The sequence below is a fragment of the Artemia sp. Qi Xiang Cuo genome, chromosome 5 (genome assembly GCF_049724085.1).
Source record: "Artemia sp. Qi Xiang Cuo chromosome 5, ASM4972408v1, whole genome shotgun sequence".
Classification (NCBI taxonomy): Eukaryota; Metazoa; Arthropoda; class Branchiopoda; order Anostraca; family Artemiidae; genus Artemia; species Artemia sp. Qi Xiang Cuo.
Genome location: NC_142798.1, coordinates 76,618,889 through 76,646,004, shown reverse-complemented (window position 1 = coordinate 76,646,004; position 27,116 = coordinate 76,618,889). Strand labels below are relative to the sequence as shown.

Sequence of the window (27,116 nt, the reverse complement as noted above, 5' to 3'; positions counted from 1 at the left end):
TGCTTTCTTAATCGTATCGTAAAATACATTCTTAAGCGCAATTATTACACACTTCATCCTTTCACATACCCCTAAGATTCTTCCATTAAATCTTTCAATTTTTCACCCTTATACATCAAATGAAATACGTTTTCACTTGCGGATCCACACATGTGGTATGAATGTTAACCTTATTTCTTCTCTCCTTGGAATGTTAACCATCATTTCAAATATATATTTTACTTTTTCTCTAATTTTGGGGTATTTTGTCTGTGTTGCCACTTTGAACGGCGAAAATTGATAACAATGTTTATATATGATATAATGCATATGATATATGGTAATAATGTATATGATAATAATTTTTATCAGCTAAACAAACAAATTAGATAAAATCGAACAGTGAGTTAAAATTTACTTTTCTTCCATAGAAATTCATACATTAACAATCTGTTGAATCTCTGAAACAGGTATACCTTCAAAGAAAAGCTGCACCTCCTTAAGCTGTTTGGTACCCTATATTTTCAATTTATTTTCTACTCCCGTATCTTAATTTTATTATTGGCGCCCGCTACAGCCAAAAGCCGCATAACTGCACGTGAAGTTCTTTCTCATTAGGAGTGGAATTTCTAATTATTTTTTTTTCTTCTATTATCTAAAGATATATACGGTTGTGAAAGTTTTCTCTTAACCAATTCAAATAATCAGAGTTCATTTTCACTGTCCAGAGTACTTCAAAGGTATCCTCTTAATGTTTGTGCAGGTATGAAAATATATCCTTAATTGATAATTTTATATACTTGTCTAGGGTATTCGTCGAGCATGGAAAGGAATTTTAATGGTTGGACCTCCTGGAACAGGGAAAACTATGCTAGCCAAAGCTGTTGCAACTGAATGTAAAACAACGTTTTTCAATGTATCATCTTCGACACTGACGTCGAAATACAGAGGAGAATCTGAAAAACTCGTTCGACTCCTGTTCGAAATGGTAAGTTTCTCTGCAGAAATTTAACGAAAGATTTGTGTCTGGTGGTCATGGCCACTGTATATAAAAGAACATTTAAGTGTTTTATCTTTCACACCGACGTCAAAATATAGAGGAGAATCTGAAAAACTCGTTCTGCTCCGATTCGAAATGGTAAGTTTCTCTGCAGAAATTTAACGAAAGATTTGTGTCTGGTGGTCATGGCCACTGAATATAAAAGAACATTTAAATGTTTTATCTTTGACCCCGACGTCAAAATATAGAGGAGAATCTGAAAAAATCGTTCGGCTCCTGTTCGAAATGGTAAGTTTCTCTGTAGAAATTTAACGAAAGATTCAAATAAACACAACTTAAAAACAATAGGGAAATTTTTTCAAGACAGTGCAATTTAAATCGGTGAATTTTTCGGCCCTATGTCCAAGCGCCGTCTTCAGCACAGCATTAAAGAAAAAATATATATATATATAAACAACTTACATTAAAATACGAAGTTTAAAACTAAAAATGCTCTTAAAAACTTTTAAAACAGCCCCAGCATCCTTACTTCAACGAAGTTCAATCAGGACTGATAAATAAAATAATGAGAGAGGATGAATTCATTCAAACGAAATAAAATGAAATTATTAACTGCAAGTTCTCAAAGCTAATCTTGCTTTTTTAGCAGCTAGTCTTAAAGGCCTTTTTGTAACGGGTTCAATACCATTGTCAATTGGTTTAATAAAATATTTTGTTAGATCATTTTTAATTAAATTTGAGTATAAAGAATTCAGTGAATATTCTCCTAAGTCCCTATTTAAGGAAATATTTTTATTTATTTTGAGCCTAATTTCGGGGTTTCCTAGATCATCTTAATACTTATGATAGAAATAAGCAGTTTACCCTAGAAATTGAATTTGAAAATAAACTACCATTTTTAGATGTGCTAATTATCCGTAATACTAATAATTTGGGCTTCACTATCTATGGAAAACCAACACAAAACAATAGATATCCTCATTTTAATTCAAATCACTCCCCACAAGTTAAAAAAGCAGTTGTAACTTCTCTCATTGACCTTTGCGCCCTGAACATTTGCTCCGATTCATACATAAGAGCAGAAATAAATTTTATCAGAGATATTCTTTTTGGCAACGGATACCCCATTCCTTTTGTCAATAATACGATTAACCGTAGACTAAAAACATTTTCGTAATATCAACGATATTTCACAATGTGAGGCTCCAGAAAAACCCTCTAATATAATCTATCTTCCGTACATACCAAGAATCATAACAAAAATAAAAAATATTTGCACAAAAAACAATCTGTATTTAGTTTTCACTAATATTTCTTAAACTCCGGTAAAGATAAAACCCCAGTTACTCGCCAAAGAGGGGTTTATCAAATACCATGCGATTGTGGCAATTACTACGTTGGCAGAACTCATCAGAATCTAGAAAAACGGAAACACCAGCAAAAAGAAGACATAGACAAAGCGTTAATTGCTAATAGTTCTAATAACTCCTTTGATTCTGCTTTAGCTAGCCATACATTTGATAATCCCAGCCACACAATACTTTTTGAAAAATCTTCTCTCAGTAGTAGTGATTTGGGGATAAAACAGGTAGTCCGGGAATCAATCGAAATTAGGCTCATAATAAATAAAAATATTTCCTTAAATAGGGACTTAGGAGAATATTCACGTAAAGAACGATGTGGGCACAATGTGTTTTTTTTTTATCCATACCCGGGCACTTCGTATCGAAGGAGTTGTCGTAGAAACTTCGAAAGAGGCTCATTCGATTGGAAATTGGAGTGGCTAGTGCCCTTTTTAATAGTCGAAAGTGATTGGAGGGCAACTAGCCCCCCCCCCCCACGCCCGTTGTTCCCTCAAACACATCAAATCAAAATTTTGAGATAGCCATTTTGTTCAGCGTAGTTGATTTCCACATAGAAAATATCTTTTTGAGGAGGACACTCCCCCACAACCCTCGGGGCAAGGGTTTTAAGTTATGCCCTTAGGGCATATAAGATCAATGTTGACAATGTACATTTTATTATTTTTTTTTTTCTTTAAAGCAGGGCACTTCATATAGAAGGGGTGGTCGTAGAGACTTCAAAAGAGATTGATTAGAATCGAGAGTTCTAGTGTTCTTTTTAATAGTCGAAAGTGATTGGAGGGCAACTAGCCCCCCCCCCCTCACGGCAATTATTCTCCCAAACACATCCAATCAAAATTTTGAGATAGCCATTTTGTTCAGCGTAGTTGATTTCCTGATCTGTTTTTGAGGAGAACACTCCCCGACAACCCTTAGGGCAAGGGTTTTAAGTTATACTCTGGGGGCATATAAGGTTTTTATTGACGGCGTTGTCGTAGAAACTTCAAAGCAGGCTCATTCGATTGGAAATTCAAAGGGCTAGTGCCCTTTTTAATAGTCGAAAGTGATTGGAGGGCAACTAGCCCCCCCCCCCACGCCCATAATTACCCCAAGCAAATCCAAACAAAATTTTGAGATAGCCCTTTTGTTCAGTGGAATTGATTTCAGGAAAGAAAATACGTTTTGAGAAGACTCCCCCACAACATTCGGGGCAAGGGTTGTACGTTATGCCCTTGGGGCATATAAGGTTATTATAGAAAGTGTTGTCGTAGAAACTTCAAAAAGGGCTCATTCGATTGGAAATTCAAAGGCCTAGTGCCTTTTTTAATAGTCGAACGGGATTGGAGGGCAACTCGCCCCCCCCCCCGCCCACGCCCATCTCTCCCCCAAACACATCCAATCAAAATTGTGAGATAGCCATCTTGCTCAACGTAGTTGATTTTCAGATAGAAAATAGGTTTTTGAGGAGAACACTCCCCGACAACCCTTAGGGCAAGGGTTTTAAGTTATACTCTGGGGGCATATAAGGTTTTCATTGAAGGCGTTGTCGTAGAAACTTCAAAACAGGCTCGTTCGAGTGGAAATTCAAAGGGCTAGTGCCCTTTTTAATAGTCGAAAGTGATTGGAGGGCAACTCGCCTCCCCCCCACGCCCATCATTCCCAAACACATCCAATCAAAATTTTGAGATAGCCATTTTGTTCAGCGTAGTTGATTTCCAGAGAGAAAATATCTTTTGAGAAGATTCCCCCAAAAGAATAAGAGCAAGGGTATTAAGCTAGTTTCTGGGGGCATATCGGGTTTCTATAGAAAGCTGTCTGGTAGAAACTTCAAAACAGGCTCATTTAATCGGGATCTAAACGTTCTTTTGCCCTTTTGAAAAGTCAACAGTGATCAGAGGGCCACTCCCCGCCCCCCCCCCCCGCCCACGCCCATCTCTCCCCCAAACACATCCAATCAAAATTGTGAGATAGCCATCTTGTTCAACGTAGTTGATTTTCAGATAGAAAATAGGTTTTTGAGGAGGACACTCCCCCACAACCCTCAGGGTAAGGGTTTTACGTTATGCCCTGGTGGCATATAAGGCTTTTATAGAAGGCGTTGTCGTAGAAACTTTAAAACAGGCTCATATGATTGGAAATTCAAAGGGCTAGTTCCCTGCTTAATAGTCGAAAGTGATTGTTCAGCGTAGTTGATTTCCAGATAGAAAATATATTTTTTAGGAGGACACTCCCTAACAACCCTCAGGGCAAGGGTTTTAAGTTATGTCCTGGGGTATATAAGGTTATTATAGAAAGCGATGTCATAGAAACTTCAAAACTTCAAAATGAATATGCATTGTCAGTATAATATACATATACTGATATTTAGTAATCAAAATGCTAAAATCATTTGATTTATTAAATTTATAAAAGTAAAAACATTTATTTTTTTTTCAGTAAAGAGCAAATTATGTTCTGGCCTAGGGAAGGCATAGGGGTTTTGAGCCCAACTCATGTTAATTTCTGCTCATTTTGAGTTTGACTCGGTTATTTATTGTAGTTTCTGTTCGTTTTGGGTTTCATTTATTTATCGGTGCTGATTTGTGGTAGTTTCGAGCTTGGTAGATTGTTTGATTTTATTTTTGCTCATTTTTTGTTTAATGGAGTTCTTTACTTTTCTTTGAAAAACTTATTTTGTGGAAAAAGTTTTTTTTAATTAATAACAATATAACGAAGGATTTTTTATTGGGTATCAGGATCTCTCGATTCAAAATGGTAATAGTTCGAAATGGTAAGCTTATCTATAACAATATATTGAAGGATTTTTTATTAGGTATCAGGATCTCTCGATTAAAAATGGTAATAGTTCGAAATGGTAAGCTTATCTATAACAATATAACGAAGGATTTTTATTAGGTATCAGGATCTCTCGATTCAAAATGGTAATTCTTCGAAATTGTAAGCTTATCTATAACAATATAACAAAGGATTTTTTATTAGGTATCAGGATCTCTTCCGACAGACCTGGATTAGCAAAAGTGTAGTTTAGCACCATAATTGTTCAGACTTTCCTGGGACCTCTTCTGTTCTAAGGACTATAAGTGATTGACTTAAGTCCTATCCATCCTCGAAGGTTGTTTTGGGGCCTCTTCATTCACTATGTTATTGATGTGGCGTCTTTATGAGCATCTATCTTTAGACAGGTGTAGAAGTTGCGGAAGGTTGAGTGTAGAGAAATTTTTATTAGTAATAAACATACGTAACTTACGAACTAACTTAAATAATGAATTTCTATATTCATATATTTCTAATACGTATATTAGGGGGTTCGCCCCCTAGTCAATACCTCGCTCTTTACGTTAAAGTTCAAATTTTGTTTCAATTCTTTAAAAATGACCCTTAATCACAAAGGCTGTTAATTAGAATAAATAGCTCTTATGAAAGTACTAAAAAATCTTTGGCTTAAAGAGCAAGGTATTAACTAGGGGGCGGACCCAATCATATACGTAATATTTTCTGTTCGTTTTAAGTTTTGATGTTGCTCCTCACTTTCAGTTGAAAAACTTGTTTTTTTTTTAATTTAATTTCTGATTTTTTTAAAATAATGCTGGGAAATCCGGCGCCCCGCCCCCTGCATAGCAATGTCCCTTCCCACATGAAAACTTCCTCCATGTAAAGATCCTCCCACATAACCCCTGACCCATCCCCCCCCCCACGACCAGAAAAAATCACCCCTGACAACGTCTGTATACTTTCCAATAACCAATACTATATGTTAACATTGGGTAAAGTTCATAACTTTTAGCCCTCCCCCCGGGGACTTTGGGGGATTGAGTCATCCTAAAAGACATAGTTATCATATTTTCGACCATGCTGATGATGACAAAATGGCTATCTAAAAATTTTGATCGGGTGACTTAGGGAAAAAATGAGCGTGGGAGGGGGCCTAGGTGCCATCCATTTTTTGGTCCCTTAAAAAGGTCACTAGAACTTTTAATTTCCGTTCCATTGAGCCCTCCCACCATATTCTAGGGCAACTCGGTCGATACGATCACCCCTGGGAAAAAAAAAAAAACACGCATCCGTGATCTTTCTTCTGGCAAAAAATACAAAATTCCACATTTTTGTAGATAGGACATTGAAACATCTAGAGTATGGTTCTCTGATATGCTGAATCTGATGGTGTGATTTTCATTAAGGTTCTATAGATTTTAGGGGGTCTTTCCCCCTTTTTTTGAAAATCAGCCAAATTTTCTCAGGCGCGTAACTTTTGATGGGTAAGACTAAACTTGATGAAACTTATATATTTGAAATCAGCATTAAAATTTGATTCTTTTGATGTATCTATTGGTATTAAAATCTGTTTTTAGAGTTTCGGTTACTATTGAGCCGGGTCCTTTACTTACAGTTCGTTAAAACAAACTGTTTGAAATTCAGACTAATTCAAACTAAGCATATTGTTGAATGGATTACCGTCAAAAGATATACAGTATATTTTAGAAGTTGGGACCCACAAATCTGAGGGAAAAACAAGATTCGGAGTTGCCAGTGGAGCAAAGAATTTTTAGAGTATAATTTTAAATCCGTGACCATAGTATAGATACATAACAGTAGCAAAATTTTCTTCAGAAATGACATGGATCAAAGCGCACGGAAACAGAAAATCCGTCTGGGTCAGAGCAATAGGGTTCCCATAAGCATCTCGTAATGCGCTAAACATATGTAATTGCACGTGTGCGAAGGCGGAGTCATGAAGAAAGGTCTTGACTGATGTGTGCCAACAAATTTTAATGGAGAGTATATGACTTTTTGCTACTGTTAATATATTTATACTGTGTCTGTGACCGTCATAATCCGAAATCCCAAACCACAATTTTGCTTACAATTTAAATGAAATGAAAATACAGACAAACGGGTAGGATTTTTAAATAAGACAATAAATAAAAGTTCAAATAAGGATGAATCTTTTAAAAGACAGTGATATAGATATTTCGGTCATATATAAAGTGACCATCATCAAAGGCAGTGCGAAGGAGTTGTCGTAGAAACTTTGAAGAGGGCTCATTCGATTGGAAATTGAAAGGGTTAGTGCCCTTTTTAATAGTCGAAAGTGATTGGAGGGTAACTAAGCCCCCTATAGCCATTTTGTTCAGTATAGTTAAAACATCCGGAAATTATGTCTTTGAGGGTGACACCCCCCCCCCCCCTCCCAGCCCTAGGGGTAAGGGTTGTAATTTATGTCCTGGGGGACATATAATTTTTTTTTTTTAGTAAGGGTGGTCGTATAAAATTTGGAGGGGCCTTATTGGATTGGTAAGCAGAAGTTTTAGTGCCCTTTTTAAGATCCAAAGTGATCAGAGGGTGGATACCCCCCACCGAATCGTATTTTCCTGAATTGCATCTGATAGAAATTTTGAGATGACCATTTGTTGTCGTAGAAACTTTGAAAAGGGCTCATTCGATTGGAAATTGAAATGGCTAGTGCTCTGTTTAATAATCAAAAGTGACTAGAGGGCAACAAGCCCCCCCCCCCCCGCTCATTAATTCCCAAAACGTCCCATGAAAACTTTGATATAACCAATTTGTTCAGCGTAGTTTAAAAGTCTTGAAATTATGTCTGATGATGACACCCCCCCAACCCTCCGTCCAAGGGTTGTAAGTTATGCCCCGAGGGCATGTTAGGTTTTATCGAAAGAGTGATCGTATTAATTCAGAAGGGGGCTCATTGGATTGGAAATCAGATGTTCTAGTGCCCTTTTTAAGAGTCAAAGTGATCGGGGGCAGCCATGCCCCCTCCCAAGTCGTATTTTCCACAAATGCATCTGATAGAAGTTTTGAGATATCTGTTTATTCAAAAATAGTCCAAAATTCATATAATAAGACCTTTGGGGTTGAAGACTCCCCCAGAGTCTGGGGTTAAGGGTTGTAAGTTATGCCCTAGGGGCATCTAAGGTTTTTATGGAAGGGGTGGTCGTGTGAAATTTAAAAGAAGCTCATTTGGTTGGAAATGTATAGTTCTAGTTCCCTTTTAAGAGTCAAACAGGATGGAGAGCAACTAGCCCCCCCCCCCTTGACATCCCCTTTTCTCGAAACGCATTCAATTGAATTTGCGAGATAGCCATTTTGTTACCATTAGTTCAAAAATCATCTAACTCTTTAGGGTGGACACAATCCCCCAGAGCCCATGGGCAAGGGTTTCAAGCTATGCTACGGGGCTTTCAATCTTTTTATGGAACGGGTGGTCGCATAAACTTTGGATCGGATGGAACTCATTTGATTTAGAAGTCGGAAGTTTAGTTTCCTGGATAAGAGTCAAAAGTGAATGGATGGCAATCAGCCTCCCCCCCCCAAGCCTATCATTCCCAAAAACACATCCGATCGAAATTTTAAAAGAGCTATTTCGGTCAGCATTGTTGAAAGGTCCAGTAATTATGTTTTTGGTGATGTCAACCTCCCCTCGGTCCTCACGTCAAGGGCTGTAAGTTAGTCAACTCGTTCATTGTTTACACATAGAATATGTTATTGGCAAAAGTATGCATGTTTGAACTTAACTTTCCAAGAAGATGAAGGGAATTCAGGTGAGCCTTTCAGAGAATATTGAGTGCTGAAATAAATCAAAACAAGTTATGTGTATGCGGATTGTCAAAAGGGCGTAACACAGGAATAACTGAGTATATTAAATTGGAACATCCATGAAATGATAAGGAAGATGATCAAAAAGGCACTATTAGTATGCTACCAATACTTCTACATCTACCACCACCACTACTACCACGCTACTTCATTTACAATATTGAGGGGAAATTTGAACTAAATCAAAAGCGCTGTGTGTATGCTCACTGTAAAAATAGCATATCTCAAGAATTGATTTGGGTATTAAGCTGGAACTTTTAGAGAAATGCTTATAGGGGAAGATCATCTCACCAAAAGGCAATATGTGCACACTACTGCTACTACTACTGTTACTGCTACATTTACTACTACTACTTATATTACAAGTACTTGTAAGGTTAAGAGCTTTGAGATGAAAATTTCAAGAAGTATATGAAGATACTGGTTATCAAAAGGTCATATCAGCAATGTCATAGCAATGGCTAATTGTATTGAGTTGAAACATCCCTGACTTGAGAGTGATGTTCTACTGACCAAAAGACAATATGTTAATACTACTGCTGCTTTACTACAGCTATTCAATACTATTGTTAGTAAAAAAATACTAATACTGTGACTATTATTACAACTATGCCTAAGGGTATGACAATGATATTTTTAAGGAATTCCGAGGGGGGAAGGTCAGCTGAATCACAACACGCCGTCTATATGCAGGTTGTCAAAAGGTTGTAACAGTAATATCTAAGGAACAGTTTGGTGTGTGAAGTTGAAACTAACAGGGCTTGTGAGGGATGTTGAACTAATAAAAAAAAATATTTGCATCCTAATGCTACTTCTTTTACTCATGCTACTACTAATTTTACTGTTATTACTACTTCTGTTACCACTACTTCCACAATAGCTTAGGCCACTTTAATAGCACTAGTAGTAGTAGTAGCAGTGGAATTGGTTGTAATAGCCTAAGCTATTGTGGAAGTAGTAGTAATAGAAGTAGTTCAAATTATACAAATTATATTACAAAACTAGTAGACAATACCACGGAACCTGTTACAGAAAAACCTTTGAGGCTAGCTGGCATAAAGGTAATATCAGCATTGAAAGTGTGCTTTTAATTGTTTTTATTTCACTCGAATGAATTGTCTTTTTTCACCTCACTTGATTTACCAGTCCTGGTTGAACTTCCCTGAAGTAAGGACGCTAGGACTGTTTTAAAAAGATTTCAGTTTTAATGATCCTATTTTAATGTAAAATTTTTTATATGTTCATTTGTTTTGCTGAGGACTGCCCTTGGATATAGGGTCGAAATATTCATTTAGGGATAAGGTTCCTCTGTCTTAAGAAAAAATTCCCCGCTGTTTCTACTTGTTGTTTGTATTTATTTCTAATCAACCATTGACTCCTACTGCCAATTGAAACAATTAAATCAAGAATCACTTAATTATGCATATCACCCTGGAATATCCCGGATTTGCGGAAGCAGAGTGGTACTGAGAAAAAATTTCAACGATAGGATATCATTGTATATTTTTTATTTTATTCATCTTTTTCGCCATTTGTTATCTGTGTCATACCGTGGTTTCAGATTTCCTAGTCTGTGGGTGAAACAACGTATACGGAAGAAAACTGACAGTATTAGGTTGCAGTTTCGGCTTCTGAAAATCTGTCTGTTAATCCAAAAAGCTAGAAAAACTTTTGCGAATGCTTGGGGGGATGCGGACTGCAATTATTACCCATGTGTTTGCCCAAGTTACGGCAACAGTAATCTTGATAAAGATACAGCCATCTTTTGTATAAGTATCATAGTATCAACAGTAACCGAAATTCTTACAAATCTAATTTTGGATAACAATATGGGTATAAAAAGAATTGACTTTTTGTAGTGATTCCGAATAATCACGTTAAAATCATTAAGTTTCCGAATTTGCAAAATTGCGCTTTTTTTTGAAATGTGGATCTGGATTTTTTTTCTTTTTTTTGGATATGTTTCAGTCATGGATCTTTTTCTTAAGGGGTGATCGTATTGAACCAGTGGTCTTAGAACATAGGGTGAAGGCTCATTGAAACATATATTGAAAGTTTTAGTGGCCCTTTTTAGTAGCTTAGGAGATGTTTAAAATGTTGGTAACAGCATACCTGAATGTGGGGAGGGAGGGGGTCCTTTCAGAAGAAATGAATGAAGAAGAAATGAAAATATTTGGTTTAAAGTTTTTGTTTTTTTCGTGTTTGAGCTCGAATTTTCCAAAGTTGTTGTTCTTTGTTTTTTTTTTATCTATCTTCCTTTCTTTATGCCTTCAAAGAACTGATTTAGCCGATACTTAGCTTCCTCTAGTAAAGAGAAAGTTTAAGAAGAAATGAAAATATGTGTTTTGAGCTCGATCTGTCCAAAGTCTTCGGCTTTTTTATTTTTTATTTATTTATTTATTTTCTATTTAACGGTTCAAAGAACCGGTTAGGCCAATTTAGTCACTTTGAAGCTTCCTCTAGTAAATTAAAAATCTAGTTTTTACTGTTTTCTAAAAGCCCCGATAAAAAGTACAAAAGAACCTTAAAGTCGTATTTAAAAAGTCACATTTTCTATTTAACGATTCAAAGAACTGGTCAATTTAGTCACTTTGAAGCTTCCTCTAGTAAATAGAAAATCTAGTTTTCACTGTTTTCAGAAAGCCCCGATAAAAAGTACAAAAGAACCTTAAATTCGTATTTAAAAAGTCACGAGTTTTATATTAGGAGAGTTTTAAAATCTTGGTAACAGCATACCTGAATACAGTGGGGGGGGGGGGGGGCTGAAATTTGTGTGTATGCTTGAACTCGATCTGCCTGAAGTCCTTGTGCTTTATCTTTCTTTCTTTCTTTATGCTTTCAAAGAACCATTTAAGCCGATTTAGTCCCTCTGAAGCTTCCTCTAGTAAATAGAAAGTTCTAGTATAGAATATTTTCGGAAAGCCCTGATAAAAAATACAAAAAAACTTAAAGTTGTATTAATACATTCTTGCCTTTCATATCAGGAGTGCTTTAAAATATTGGTAACGGCAAAACAGGAGGGATAGGATCCCCTCGGAAGAAATATGGCTTACTTTTTTGTATGTTTGTAGCTCAATCTTCGTTCGGTCTTTTTTCTTTTTCCCTCTTTTCCCTTCCAAGTCCATTTAGGCTCAGTTTGTTTCTCATAAGGTTTTTATAAGTTTTGTTTTATAATAAAGTTTTAGTGTCAATGTTTTTTGTTCAAAAAGCCCTAACAATACACCTTAAAGTGGCAGTAAAATTACCTTAAAAACCTTAAAGTGGTATTGTAGTAATAACAAAGGCCTCCTCATAAAAATTAAAAACTCTAACCTAAAAAATAATTTTTTCCGTGTTTTGACGACAACCCCCACCCACACGCAGGCACTCCAAAGAAAGAAGTTTCTGGTTCTATAATTTCGCAACCCACCATGCCCCTTTTTCACGCATTGTCTTCAGTTTTAAATCGCCCATTTCCTAATTAAACCTTTCCTTTTTTAGGCAAGATTCTATGCACCTAGTACCATCTTCATTGATGAAATTGATTCAATATGCTCTCGACGAGGCTCAGAAAGTGAGCATGAAGCTTCCAGGCGTGTAAAATCGGAGCTTCTTGTCCAAATGGATGGAATTGCCTCTAGCAGGTACGCGGTTTTAAACTGTTACTACGATACTAATATCGGACTTTCACAAAATGAAAGCCGTCTTTCTATGGAGTCTTTCTTGACCAGTTCCAGCGAGTCAGTTAATAAATCCAGAATTTGCCAAGTGGTCAATTAAGTTAAGTTCATAAGTTTTATTAATCCACATTTACAAATAAATAAATAAATTAAACAACACTTTCACGCTGGAGAAAACCTATGAAGGTTTGAGATCGCGCGAAAGTCCACGTAACTACTTACCAATTAACTCAACTATCTACATAAACCACAACAATTTAATTAAAACTATTATAAATAAACCAAAAATAGATAAGCTATAACCTATATATATGAAAAAAATATAGATAAATAAATGAATACTTGAATTAAAAATAATAACAGATAAATAAAATATAAAAGAAAAATAATAATAACAAATCCAATCTCCATCACTCAAAATGCTCAACTCCCTCTCCCCCACCCTGCCCTTCAAACCTTACCTTGGCCCCTACCCGCCCTTACCTCTCCAGCTCATCTTCCTCCCCTATCCAACCTACCAGCCCTAATATAATTAACAAATTCCCCCCCCCCCCCAAAAAAAAGATAACCTTTTAAATTCTTTTCAAATTGAGGTACATGATCCGCTGCTCTAATGCTCAATGGTAGCTCATTCCATACTGATGGACCCAGGTGTTTCATTGACAATGAAGACCTGATGCCGCGACGCAAATCAACAACCATATTATCACTTTGCCTAGTTCCATAATTATGCAGGTCACTATTGATTTGGTAAAAATTCTTAAAAACATTTAGGGGTTAAACCATTCTTACACTGAAACCCAAATACTGCAGCTTGGTAATCTCTTATCTGACCTACATTAAGGAGCTTCAGGGAACTAAAACAAGCACATGTGTCATGTACATCCTGGACATACCTACCGATTGTTCTAACAGCTTTATTTTGTAGAACTTGCACTCTTCTATAGCTGCATAAGAAGTTACTGCTCCATAAGAGACAACCGTAGGAAAAATATGGATAAACCAACGTTTAATATATAGTTAAAAGTATTCTTTGAGAGAGAAAGTGCTGCAGACGTCAAAGTATTCCTACCCCACGGGCAATTTTTGACGAAATTGCGTCATTGTGACACTTCCATGCTAGATGGGAATGAAGATAAAAACCGAGGTAGCGAAGATGATCAACTTGCTGAACTAGATTACCCCATAAAGTTACCTGGTCAGACACATCCAGTGATGTACCAACTCTACAAAACGTCATTAAAGATGTCTTGCGAACATTTATACACAATAGACTTAATGAAGTGGAAATTTACAGCCTTTTCAAGTCGACATTGGCTTTTCTCACCAGGTCCTTCCCAGATGAGGCAAACACAGTTAAAACAGTATAATCAGCAAACGAGATAAGACCCCTATCTTTCAAATAAAGACGCATGAGATCAACATAGATGAGGTAAAGAAGCGGACCTAACACTGATCCTTGTGGTACTCCACACGTCACTGGAATTGCTGCTGAACCCACATCATTTAACACTACTTTAAAGTTATCTCCCTGTGAGATAACTTTAAAACCAATTTAAGCACTTTCCGCGGACACCTAACGACTCCATCCGACTTAGCAGTGTTTGAAAATCAACTGTATTGAATGCTTTGCGAATATCTATAAATATAGACAAAGGTGTTTCACCTCTATCCATACCTCTGTTAATTGATTCCATAAGTTGTTGCAAAGCATTCGTCGTCGAGTGCCCTTTGTGAAATCCGAATTGGGTCTCACTCAGCAAACCATTAGCCTGTAGGAAACTATATAGACGCTTATGAACACCTTTTTCTAATAATTTCGAAAACAATAGAAGGATCGTAATTGATCTCTAATTATCAATTCCCTTTATAGGACCACCCTTATGAAAAGTTATCACCTTTACCATTTTTAATTGGTTAAGGAAATTCCTTTTATCAAATGACACGATTATAATAAAAAGCAGAGACGGTAGAATATAATGCATTATTGCCTTCAACGCTCGAAGAGATAAGACGTCCACTCCCGCAGAATTCGAATTCATAGATTTTATTATTTTAAATTGTTCAACACATGTACACGGATCAAAGTGCTATTCGAAACTCTCACCTCTATTATCACATATAATGGTATTCTTGAACCTGTTGACATCTATTTTTTACACTATTTTGCACTTTAATACCAATATTGGATAAAAAATTACCAAACTCATTTGCTATTCAGACTTATCATCTGTGGCGAACCCTTCAAGTTGTACTTCATTCCTTCCAATTTCAGCATTCCCATCGGTTACTTCATTTATTAGTTTCCATGTTTCTTTCATATTTCCTTTACTATTTGAAAACTTTCTGTCGTAATATTCGGCCATAGCTTTGCGACGCAATTTGTTCACTAAATTGCCCTGTTTTTAGAACAATTCATACGAAACATCACTTTTATCATCTAGATATCTTTGATAAAGCTCAATCCTTAGCTTTATTTCTTCCAGTATTTCCCTCGTCATCCATGGCTTACGGGGTTCCTGTTTCTTCACTTTCATTACCTTAATAGAATACGCAATATCATAAATGGGCAAAATAACAGATATTAGATTATAAAATGCTCTAGCAGGGGATTCTTCTTCTGAGAACTCAGGGGTCCAATTGATAAAACTAAACCTCCCCCACAAACTTTAGAAGAGTCCCTTTTTCCATTAACCTTGTCTTTATTTTCTTTTTCTTTGGTCTACAACTGACACTTCATAACACTCACCAATCAAAGATGGTCAGAACCAGGAAAGGCCACAACATCCAAAGCCTCAAATTGGCAGAACGAACGAAAATATTATCAATTAGGGATGTACTCTGTCCAAAAATCCTCGTGAGTATACTCACAGGCGGGTATAGATCATTCGATATCATAAAATTTAAAAAATCAACATTAAGATTACACAAATCAAGCAGGTTAAAATTAAAATCACCCAAAACAATATGACTAGCTTCAGCCGGTATCTTCGAATTCAGCTGACTCATACCTCCCAAAAAATCCTCCAAGTGAGCACTGGCCGGCTAATACACTATGCTAATTATATTTTTTCTCCAATCAAATTCAATTTCAATTGAAAAAACTTCAACCTTACCCTCGATCCATACACTAAGATCATACCTTTCATTATAATTCAACCCATTCTTTATAAGGAATCCAACACCACCACGACCCATCACCACTCGGTTCTGAACACGAAGATCATAACCTGGAAATGAATACAGTGAGAGAGACTGGTTTGAACTAAAAAATGTTTCACATAATCCTATAATATCAAAAGAAGAAGAAAATTGTTCAATTAATTCTAAAATATCCAGGTAGCTTGTAGTCACGTGGACATTTCAAGAACATAATCGCAGACTCTTATCATTTATATCATGAATGTACGGCAACCAAATAGAATTGCTCTCACTTATAGGCTTTAGCTCAACAATCGGTATATCCTCATCGCCGGCAATATTTCTTAATAAATAATCCTGAAGACTAAATCGGTCTTGATAAGACATTATTATCGCTTTTTCATATAAAAGAACAAGAAATAGCACTTGAAAAAAAGAGAAAAAAAAAGAAAAATAACAAAAAAATAATACAAATATCAAAAAAACTCTATTAAAGGTAATCATTAGACCAGACATGCTTGGTTGGAGCAGTCTTAGTTTCGCGCACAAAAATACGGCCTTGATCAGACCGCACACTGCAATTTCCAGATTTATCTCTTGAAGTCTTCAGAAGATTGCGCTTACGTTTCGTAAGGTTCTCAGCTACCAATAAGCCTGAGGCACTAACTGCTTCTTCGCTTTAAACACATGGCGAGCTATTTCTTTTGATGGAAACTGGACGAGAACAGGGGAAACTTTATCTGGCCTTTGCGCATTATTTGTTCCAACTCTAAATCGCTAAACACTAACTATTTCTCTACATTTCTATTTCTAACATTTTCTATTTCTAACATTTCTCTGAATCCTTAATATTAGTTAGACCCATCTTGACAACAATATGCGCTTCATGGTGTCCCCCACACTCTACGAAGGAATCGGCCTCACACCATTAAACAACAGAGAATTACTTGTCCCTTCCTGCTCTATGTCTTATAGCTCGAACTCAAGCTGATTTACGTGATTTTGTAATAGATCAATTATGGGCATGCATGCTATTACATATTTTTCAACCGTTTTAGAATCCGAATGAGACTGAATATGCATTGCATCATAAATTTCAGAAACCATTGTTTCAACTGGAATCTTAGCATTTTAATCAATCAATCAATCAACTCGATTAATCAGTCAATCAATTAATCAATTAACGAATCAGTAAATTAGTCTGTTATAAACTGTTATATGAAGCAATTAATATAATTCAATACATAAGTTCGGTCAATCAATAAATTATTCGATTATTGTTTCCAGTTTCAGCAATGATCAGAATTTGTCAAATGGTCAATTAATTAATCCCCTTGATTGACCAGTCAATCAAATAGTCAACCGATCAATGAATCAATTAGTCTATTCATGAGCTAAGCAAATTGTTGTATTAATCAATTGATTCAGAAGCGCATTCCAGGCGTAGGAAGCATGAAATTATGTGATATAGAATTTGTTTACTCAAGCAGGAAGGATGGGGTACATAGACAGGGAATAGGGCTCATGATGAATAAGGAAGCTGATAAGTCTTGTTTAGACTGAAAAGCATGAGCGCCCATAAGCTGAATTCCAGGGGGGGGGGCTTACCTGGTCTAATTGGCACTTTTAATGCTATAATAGAAATATTTTAATGCTATAATAGAATATAATAGACATCTCAAAACAGAAATATAGAAAATAAGGCAACATCATTCAGCCAGGAGGGGACTGCCGCCCCCTCCTGCCCCCCTTCCCCTTATGGGTGCCCATGCTGGGAAGGTATTCAATAATAGAATACTAATCGCTCATTTTATGAATAAAAACTGCAGGGTAGCAGTTATAGTGGTATATGCCCCGTAGAACCAACTGATGGAGATAGTATTGACTCTGATGAATTTTACTTACAGTTACAGGAGCAAATAGGCAGGTTCCCAGGTAGAAATATAGCTTTTTATTAGGAGATTTTAAGGCCCAGGCAGTTAAAAATAGGGATAGATGGTATCCAAGCGTAGGTAAATTTGATTTAGGAAAAAAATTGTAATGGCTTCAGACTGCTACAATTATTTTGAGGTATAACAATCTATTTATAACCAATATAGTATTTGGTCATAAAATGGCCCATAAGTTAATATTTTATTCACGTGATGGTAAGAAAGCCAACCTTGATTATGTTATTGTAAACTGAAGACTGGCAGGATCAATACAAGAATATGACATATAGGAGTGTCGTTATTGATATTAAAAGTAAAGATAACCATCTAGTAGTGTCTAGGGTCAATTAAAACTGAAATTTCGGAAGGGTAACTACCCCCGGTAAGTTATTATATTAGTAGACAGCTGGATGAGAATTTAAGAGAAACTTTCCAGGAACAGTTGAAAACCAAGCTGGAAAGTTAAAAAATTTGATAATGGATAAGATGGATGAAATGATTTTACGAAAATATTTTCTGAAGTTGCTGATGATGTCTTAGGGAAGGAAGTTAGGATAAAATTGCCGAGGATCTGGAAAATACGGCTAGACCTCATAAAAGTTAATAAATTAAGAGGGAGCAGTCAATCAAGACTTGTCTCAGTTAAAGATAGGAACGGGGCCACAATTAGTGATAAGGAAAGAGTTAAAGAGAGATGGGCAGAACATTTTGAGAATGTGCTAAACTGAGAGTTGCAAAGAAAAGATATAGAAGAAAAGGAAACAGTTTGTGATACCTAGGATGTGAAGAAGATTTATTTTTTGAGGAAGAATTAGCGACAGTACTAAAAGAAATAGAAAATAATGAGGCCCCAGGTGCTGATATTGTGGTAAACGAGTTTCTCAAATATGGTGGCTCTGAGGTTAGAAATAAGTTACTGAAGATTATGAATATATTTGAAAAAGAGGAAGTACCTAGCGATTATGGGAAAACCCTAATTAAGCCACCCTTTTAGAAAGGTGATAAGAGTGACTGTTGTAATTATCGAAGCATTAGCCTGGTCTCTGTAGGTAGCAAATTACTTAGTAATTTAATACTTTTCAGACTGAGAGATGGTGTAGACAAAGTAATAAGAGAAGAATAGTATGGTTTTAGGAAGGGTAGAGGATGTGTCGACCAAATTTTCCGAATTTTCTCTCTTAGGTTAATAATTGAGAAGCGCCTGAGTTATCAAGTACTTCAAGTCCTCATTTTTATAGATTATGAGCAAGCGGTCGATAGAACAGCTTTAGCAAAGGTCTTATCCTTGTATGGTATACCAGACAAATACATTAAAGTGATAGTGCTGTGTACGAGAATAGTACTGCTGCGGTTAAGGTAGGAAATGATGTTAGCAGCTGGTTTCATATGAAATCAGGAGTGAAGCAGGGTTTTGTTCTATTCCCCTTTATATGGATCATTTTGATGGACTTTATTTTAAGCAGCCAAGTAAAGGCAATGGAAGAACACGGAAGTAAATGGTGAGGAAAACTTTCCTTGACATAAATTGTGCTGATGATTTAAGCATCCTAGATGAAATTGCGAACAAAATGGATGACATTTTAGAGGTTTTGCAAGTTCAGGGTGCTAGAATAGGTTTGAAAATAATGTTGAGAAAACTAAGTTGCTAAGGCTAGGAATAAGTGAAGATGAAAAGGTAACGTTGGGTAACTAAAAAATAGATACGCTGGACAGCTTCATATCCCTCGGTAGTGTTATTAGTAAAGATGGTGGGAGCAGTAAAGATGTTAGGGTGTTTTTTCACAGTTGAAAAAAGTTCTCAAGAATAGGAAGATAAATCTGAAAACCAATATTAGAGTATTGGAAGCTACAGTGATGACAGCGGTCAAATATGGTTCTGAAGCATGGGTGCTATGAAAAACGGATGAAAATTTGCTAGATGTTTTCCAGAGAAATTGCCTATGGATTATTTTGGGTAACCGGCTGACTGACGGTATTTCAAACAATAGGCTGTACGAATAGTGCGATTAAATCCTGCTTTCTAGGGCTATAACAAGAGAAAGGCTGATATGGCTAGGGCACCTTCTGCGAATGATGGATGACAGATTGCCAAAGATTGTCCTTTTTCGCCCAACCGTCTAAGGCTAAACGGAAAGCAGGTCGTCCGTGGTTGGGATGGGAGGAAGTCATTAAGAAAGATTTAAGGAAAATAGGAACTTCTGGAAGGATGTAAAGAGGGAGGCTTTGAATAGATAAGAATGGAGGAGGAGCATGCGTAGCTGAGTTGGCCTCACATGGCTTGGTGCTGCAGTGAGTTGTTAGTAGTAGTAGTAATCAATTGATGTTAGACAATAAACAAATTTAGTCGATTAGTCACCTCACTTAGTTATTTTATTAATCAATTTATATAGGTCAACAAACAAATTGATTCAATTTGTTAATCAATCGATTGTTCAGTTTTGGTTTCCAATTACTGCAATGATCCCAGTAAGGTCGCAATGGTCCTGGCAGCGACCAGTTTTTTGTTGGATGTAGACGAAGGTACATCCGACCAAATGCATTTTTCAATTGGTTGATTTATCAATTCACTCGATTAATCAATTAATATAGGCCAATAAACAAATTAAGTCAATTATTCAATTATGGTTTCTAATTTTAGTGATAATCCAAGCAAGGTTGCAATGGTCCGGGCAGTGACCAATTTCCCTTGGGGTGTCCCTAAAACTCCTTAAAACTGGAGAAGGTCCCTAAAAGACCCCAAAGAAGCTTGTGATATTGGAATCGTGCGGTCTTGTGATAATTTTCTGGTCAGTAATCAAAGTTATTACTTGTGTACTTTTCAAATTTTTGTACCTGTGTAGTTGAAAATCGAGAAAAAAAAGAAACACGAGAAGATCCATATGGAAAGCCAAGGGGTCGGATCATCTTGACATTACCCATATCTTTCCAGAAAATGATGACGCTACATTGTCGTCCTTCCTGTTTTCAAACTTATGAGAGGTCGGTTTCAACATAAAGTCTGGTGTTGAGTGCGTTATTTATACGGGAAACAACAGCTAGACCAGGTTCCTTTTTGTCCTTTTTTTCGTGTAAGGAAGGTCTCTAAAAGTTTTTTTTTTTAGCCAAAAAAAAGTCCTTATTTCTGACTCCTTGAGCCTGTGGTAACCCTATAAATAAGTAATTCGTCAATCAGTCAATTAAACAATCTATTCGACCGTTGTACCTTCAAGCTGCTATTGTTTGTTTGCCTACATTAATTGACCAATAGACTAATTAACTGAACTGATTGATTGAATAATTTATGATTGATCCATGTAATGATTGATTGATTAATGGTGTGGATTGATTTATTGACCGTTTTACGAATTCTAGATTTATTAATGACTCATTGGAATGAATCTATTGAATCAATTAGTCAATTAATCAATTCAATTAATCAGTCCAGTAGATTATCGGATTAATCAAGCAATATCGGTCAATAGATGAATTGATTTAATATGTTAATCAATCATTTATTCAGTTGTGGTTTCCAATTCCAGTGATGATACAAGAAAGGTTTTAATGGTTCTGGCAGCGACCAATTTTCCATGGGATATAGACGAAGGTACATCTATCCAAATACAATTCAATTAATCAGTTCAGTAGATTATCCGATTAATCAATTAATATCGGTCGACAAACGAACTGATTTAATATGTTAATCAATTATTACGTTGCGGTTTCCAATTCCAGTGATGATGCGAGCAAGGTTGTGATGGTTCTGGCAGCGACCAATTTTCCATGGGATGTAGACGAAGCTCTAAGAAGACGCTTAGAAAAAAGGATCTATATCCCGTTACCAACATTGGAAGGAAGAGTATCCCTGTTGAATATCAATTTAAAAGAGGTGAAGGTAGATGAAGACGTAGACTTGGAGAAAATTGCCAAAAAGCTGGAAGGGTATTCTGGAGCTGACATTACAAACGTTTGCAGGTAGTATATTTTTGATTAGTTCAATTTATTATTGATTTATTTGTTTAGTTTTATTAAAGTTTTATTTATCCTTGTGTCCCTATAGCACAGACAAAAGATGAGTATAGATGTCCAAAAGCCATATCTTACATTGTCAAAACGGAGTGTCGGGTATTAGGTGTGTCTTGAAGCTATTCATCATGATGGTGATTTATGGTTGAAGACAGTGTTGACACGTCTATTGAACGGTCAGTTTGTTCAAACCATCAATTCATTTATGTTAAACAATATATATCAAATGATCATAGGTTCAAAACCAATAAGTAGCCTAATCACCAGAAAGTTTATGATTATTTCATAAGTTATATTAAATTCTATCGAATTAGTTTGTAAAGATTAAATGCTGCAAATAAGTTTAATTTTCATAGGCAAGGTTCTTTAATTATTTTTTTTTTCGAAGAAACGGAAGACAAACGAGTCTACGCCCCAGATTTATCAGCTACCGAACAATTGCTCAGTTTGAAATCTGTATTGTCTATGGCTTATAGGCTGTGGTTCCATAGATGTGCACATTTCTAACTTGCTAGGTGGAGATTTCTGAGAATTTTTTGAGGGCACGGGGGACGGTCATTAAAATAACACAGAGAGTGAAGTTGGTATATATTTTCTTGAATTGGTAACGTGAAAAATTACGAAACTGTATATTTTAAAGAATAAGGAAAAATTGGAACTTCAGTTTATAATGAACAAGATGGAGTTTTAATGAAGGATTTTTTGCCTCAAGCGAGTATCAAAAAAAAAAAAAAAAGTGTGGGTAAAAGTCAATAAAAATAAGCTAAAAACCCATAAAGCCAATCAGGTTAAGAAGGCCGAGCTTTCTTTTAAAGGCGTTGGTACCTCATCTCTAGCTTATTATTGATTTATCATACCATTGTACCAATATTGAAGATAAAGCTCTGAGTTCCCCTAGCTCTTCCCCCCAAACAAAGTACCCCACCCTTTCTCGACCATAAGAAACTTGAGGTTGTACTCAACCAGTAATTGGAAAAAGAATCAATTTGTTCTTCCCTCCCCTAGCAAAAACGATTCTCCATTCTTATCTTAACCATTTCATCAGCTCCCGCTCCTTATGCTCTCCCCCATTCTAGACTCTGTGTCAGAGAGGGTGTCATTTGCTATAAGAAGCTTTAAGAAAGTCTGATATATTACTGCCACCCTCCAGATACCCCGTTCTTGATCTACTACTGCCAGAGAGCCGGATGAGTCCTACCAGTTAGAATCTCTGCATAAGTGGTCCAGTCTTCTAGGAGCGCATAAAAAAATAGACAAACAAACGGAGTGGCATAGCTAAGGAGCATAGAAAGAAATAACTCTTTAAGATGGTTCTTCGTTAAAGTACCTATGCAAAAAGTGATTTTCCTTGTTATTCAAGGTGGAGGGGGGCTGTAAATTTCCTGTATGGAATTCCAATGGTGCACTTTTTATTTTAACCCACCGCCATTTTTGAGATGTTCCCAGTTAGTTTTTGAGATTCCCATAAATTTTGTTTTCAAATTTTGATTAAATTTTATTTCCTTTAAAGGTGTATTTGTCTTTGGGAGTAAACAGATTACTAATGTTTAAATTTTGATAAACACACAGCATTGTCACATTTAAGGAATTAATCTTGCTTATTTATTTTCACGGTTCTACGTGGCAACACTGACCAAATTGTAACTCTGCCCTAAAAACTTTATAATTTTGGTACAATCATTGTACATATTTTAATGCCGAGTCAACATTTTTTTTTTTTTTTCATCATGTAGATGTAGATTTTCACTATGCAGATGCCCAAATGCACATATTGTAGTCCATTGTCAACATGGTCATTTATTTTCCCTATGTAGACATGTAGAAAGAGTATAGTAGCTCACAAGAGTGGGAATTGATACTTAAAATAAACAACAAAACAACAAAAACTATTGTTTCTTGCGTATTGGTCTTTGTTAGTGCAATAATGAGACAGAATTAGTTTAATTGGCAAAATTAGTATAATACTACAAAATTAGCAAACACAACTATGAAGCTTTGCACACAATTATTTTTTCTGTTCTGTTTTTCACGGGTCTATGTCAATCAACATGCCTATGTCTAGACTTGATGAAATGCTATAGGAATGACAAATCCTAGAACTAATAATGAACTAAAAATTGAGAAAAAAATATATTTTTAATCCTGGAATTGAAGTTTGATGCCCCTAGAAGCCAAATCCACCCCTTTGTTTGTATATGCAGAGAATTGAAAATAGGTAAGCGGAGAATAAGCTGATTGACGCTATTTTATGCTTTGTCCGTTCCAAATCAATTAAAACCAAATCTTTTGTTTGTAAAAGGTGATTCGACCATAAATCTTTCGTTTTCGATTTCAAGCAGAATGAACGGAACTTAAAAATATACGCAATTTTCAATGCCGTTTCGGTAATTTCATTGGAAAAATCGACCCCCCCCCCCAAATTTTGAATTTTGTTTCTGTCTTCATAAAAAAAACTGAAGAGCTGAAAAAAAAATCCTTGCGCAACCAAATTTTTTAGTTATGGTTGCCACTCTACTTCCGGTTCAATTTTAAGGTAGCTTAGGGTAGCTGGTTAGATAAACGTCTTATAGTTTAGCTAGCAGAAATATTCTTTCAAAATGGGGACCGAAAGCAGTTCTTGTGGCTCACCTTCAAAAACCCACGAAAGCTGTAAATAGGTAATTTATCGTGTCGAAAAAAAATCGTATTTTTATTTCACATCTACGAAAAAAAAAATAAGTAAGTGATGGTTGAATTATGTCAACTATTTTGATTCTTTTTGAACTTGGAATCAGACACATTTTTCGGGGGACCTTAAATGGAGGCTATGTTAAACACCCTAAGACCACCATTGTCAAAAATCCCAGAATCCAAAAAGCAAAATTTTCAACATACTAGAATACATACTGGAATATACGACATACTGGAACAGCCACAAATTCTAATGACCTTGTACTGAGTCTACTCAGTTATAGGAAAAGTCAACTAAAGTATTAGGGTAACAGAATCAGAGTAGTTGTGACTACAGAGGGTAAAACATGAAGTGACTGTAGTTCAGATAAAGTTCATGGTCTGAATGGCCTCATAGTGAAATTTTTCTTTTTATATACATTTAGATAGAACAGAAAAGTTGGAATTGCAAAAATACTTTTTAGTCTGTATTTGAAGCTCGAGGTTGTAAGTAGGAGGTTGCCTACTGGAAACCTCCCCTTTGTTGGTGTACCCACTTTTTCGTAGGTACTGAAAGATAAGTCAAACTACTGAAGCCAGGAAAGCCAAAAATTATGTAATAATTCTATTTTGCTTATTGCTAATTTTGATATTCAAGAAAAAATTAGAAAGGTATTTGGCTCAATAATACGACTTCGTTATATCTATCGTCGAGATATTTTAGGTTCTCTTTTTAATGCTGTCACCCTCCCCCATGTTCTCTATCCCACCGATCTTTTCAGAGATTTTAAAATCTGCAATTTTTTTCAATGCGCGTTTTCTATTTTAAATATTGTAAATTTTTACTTGGTTTTCCTATTTGTTTTAGTAGCACTGAATTAGTCTTGAGATTAAAAATTAAAGAACCTTTGGGATTACCTAGGATTAAGAGGGATAATGTTTTCACAAGCCTGAAAATTTTTCTCTTTATGCACAACCTTTTCCCTTTTGTCCAGAATTTGTTTGATGTTTTGTTGCTGTTTTTTCTTACGTATTTTATTCGGTTATGCTATTAAGCCCATTTTTAATCCATTCTTTGCTTTGTTTCTTGAAATATTTTGTTTTTCTTTTGCAGTTTCATTTATGTGTTTTATATACTCCTCGTTTTTGAGGGAAATAAATAAATCAATAAATAAAATATATATAATAGACTCTGTAATTATGCTATGTTATTATCTAATATAATAAAATCTGGTAATTATTACCAGAAAAATAATAATTTCTGAACCACGAAGATCGAAGAAGTCAATAAAAGTCCGAATTTATTTTTAATGTGACGTCATGATAATTAGTGTGTCAGTTATGAAGGTCAAAGCACCCCTCAAGCCGAGCTAGTTACATTTGCAAGGACTGAAACCCCAAGCTGCTGACTGTAGTGAGTGCAGGGAGGTGATGTCATTCTGTATTTTTGATTAGCCCTTTAGTTTAAGGCCTGTGCTTTCGATTGCACTGAGCGGAAGGATGTGGCATCGGTCCACATTTGTGAAGGCCCAAGCTTGTGGAGGGGGAATAATATAAATATATACGTATTTTACGTAATTACCTTAGCCTTTAACTGGTGTATTAAGCTTTCATTTTTCATCAGTTATCATTTTAGAATTTCACGTTACATAACTCTATTATGTCATAACTCTATTATGTCTATTATGTCAACTCTATTAAAAAAAGGAGAGGAGCTATTAGTAAATTTTGATAATATGTTAATAATATTTTTGTAGAAAGCCTTTCACGCTAGACCAGAGCTTGAATCTCAATCTCCATTACATGTTGCTAGTTTTTGAATAGTTTGCTTATAATGATTGTGATGATTTTAGACGATAATTATGATGGTTTTATGAATAATTGTTATTGCTTTCAAGGGACGCGTCTATGATGTCGATGAGGAGGAAAATAGCTGGATTACGTCCAGATCAAATCCGGCAATTGTCTAAAGAAGAGTTAGACTTACCCGTAACCAGAGAAGACTTTGATGAAGCAATCAAAAGATGCAATAAGTCAGTTTCAGCTGACGATCTAGAAAAATATGTAAAATGGATGAAAGAATTTGGTTCCACATAAATATGTAAACGTTTGTCGGACTACAGGTGGACTGGGGACACCTTTATGTGTTAGGCCTCCTCCCCCATTAGGTTAAACCCCATCACCAACCTCAACCTCACAACCCACAAAGAGTAGATCTGTGTATATATTTCTTTCTCGGGACCTTTCTTACCCTTTCTTTCTTGCCACATTTATTTTGTTCATTTCAAACAATAAATCTTGAGTTATGTACGAACATAGTTTAGGGAGAAACAATAATAATAAAATGGACGAAATTTTGAAGAGATATTTGACTTGGTAGTATCTGTAAAAATACTTTGTTTTCATTATTAGCTAATCTACTCCGACTGTTTGACTTTTATACTAACTAGCAACATTGTTGGAGTTATATGTACTAATTTAAGGCTACTCTCTGGATATTATATATATTTAAATACGTTTTAATTTTTCTAATGGATATTTTGTACTTCAATTTGAAATCTAATAAAGGAAATTATAGCAGTTTTTTATTTTGTATATCTGGAAGACTTCTTTTGGTTTTGTATGCATTAAATTTTGTTGATTTTTTTGTATTTTATTATATGATGTTCGTGAAATTCGTACAAAGCAAGAATTTTAAATACTAAAAATAAGATGCAATAAATAATAATGAATTTTCACACTGTTTTACACAAAAGACAATAATAAACAGATATAGAGATCAGCGTATTTCAAAAGCACA

General features: G+C 35.6%; 1 protein-coding gene across 1 annotated transcript in view; it reads left to right on the top strand.

Moving 5' to 3' along the window:
• Positions 1–26,898, top strand: part of Kat60 (katanin p60) — a 90,142-nt gene extending 63,244 nt beyond the window's left edge. The window contains exons 8-11 of the mRNA XM_089089945.1: positions 788–967; positions 12,415–12,557; positions 21,377–21,616; positions 26,215–26,898. Coding sequence (XP_088946071.1) covers positions 788–967; positions 12,415–12,557; positions 21,377–21,616; positions 26,215–26,413 — 762 coding nt within the window. The 3' untranslated portion in view covers positions 26,414–26,898. The remainder of the gene's footprint in view (positions 1–787; positions 968–12,414; positions 12,558–21,376; positions 21,617–26,214) is intronic.
• Positions 26,899–27,116: the final 218 nt, after the last annotated feature.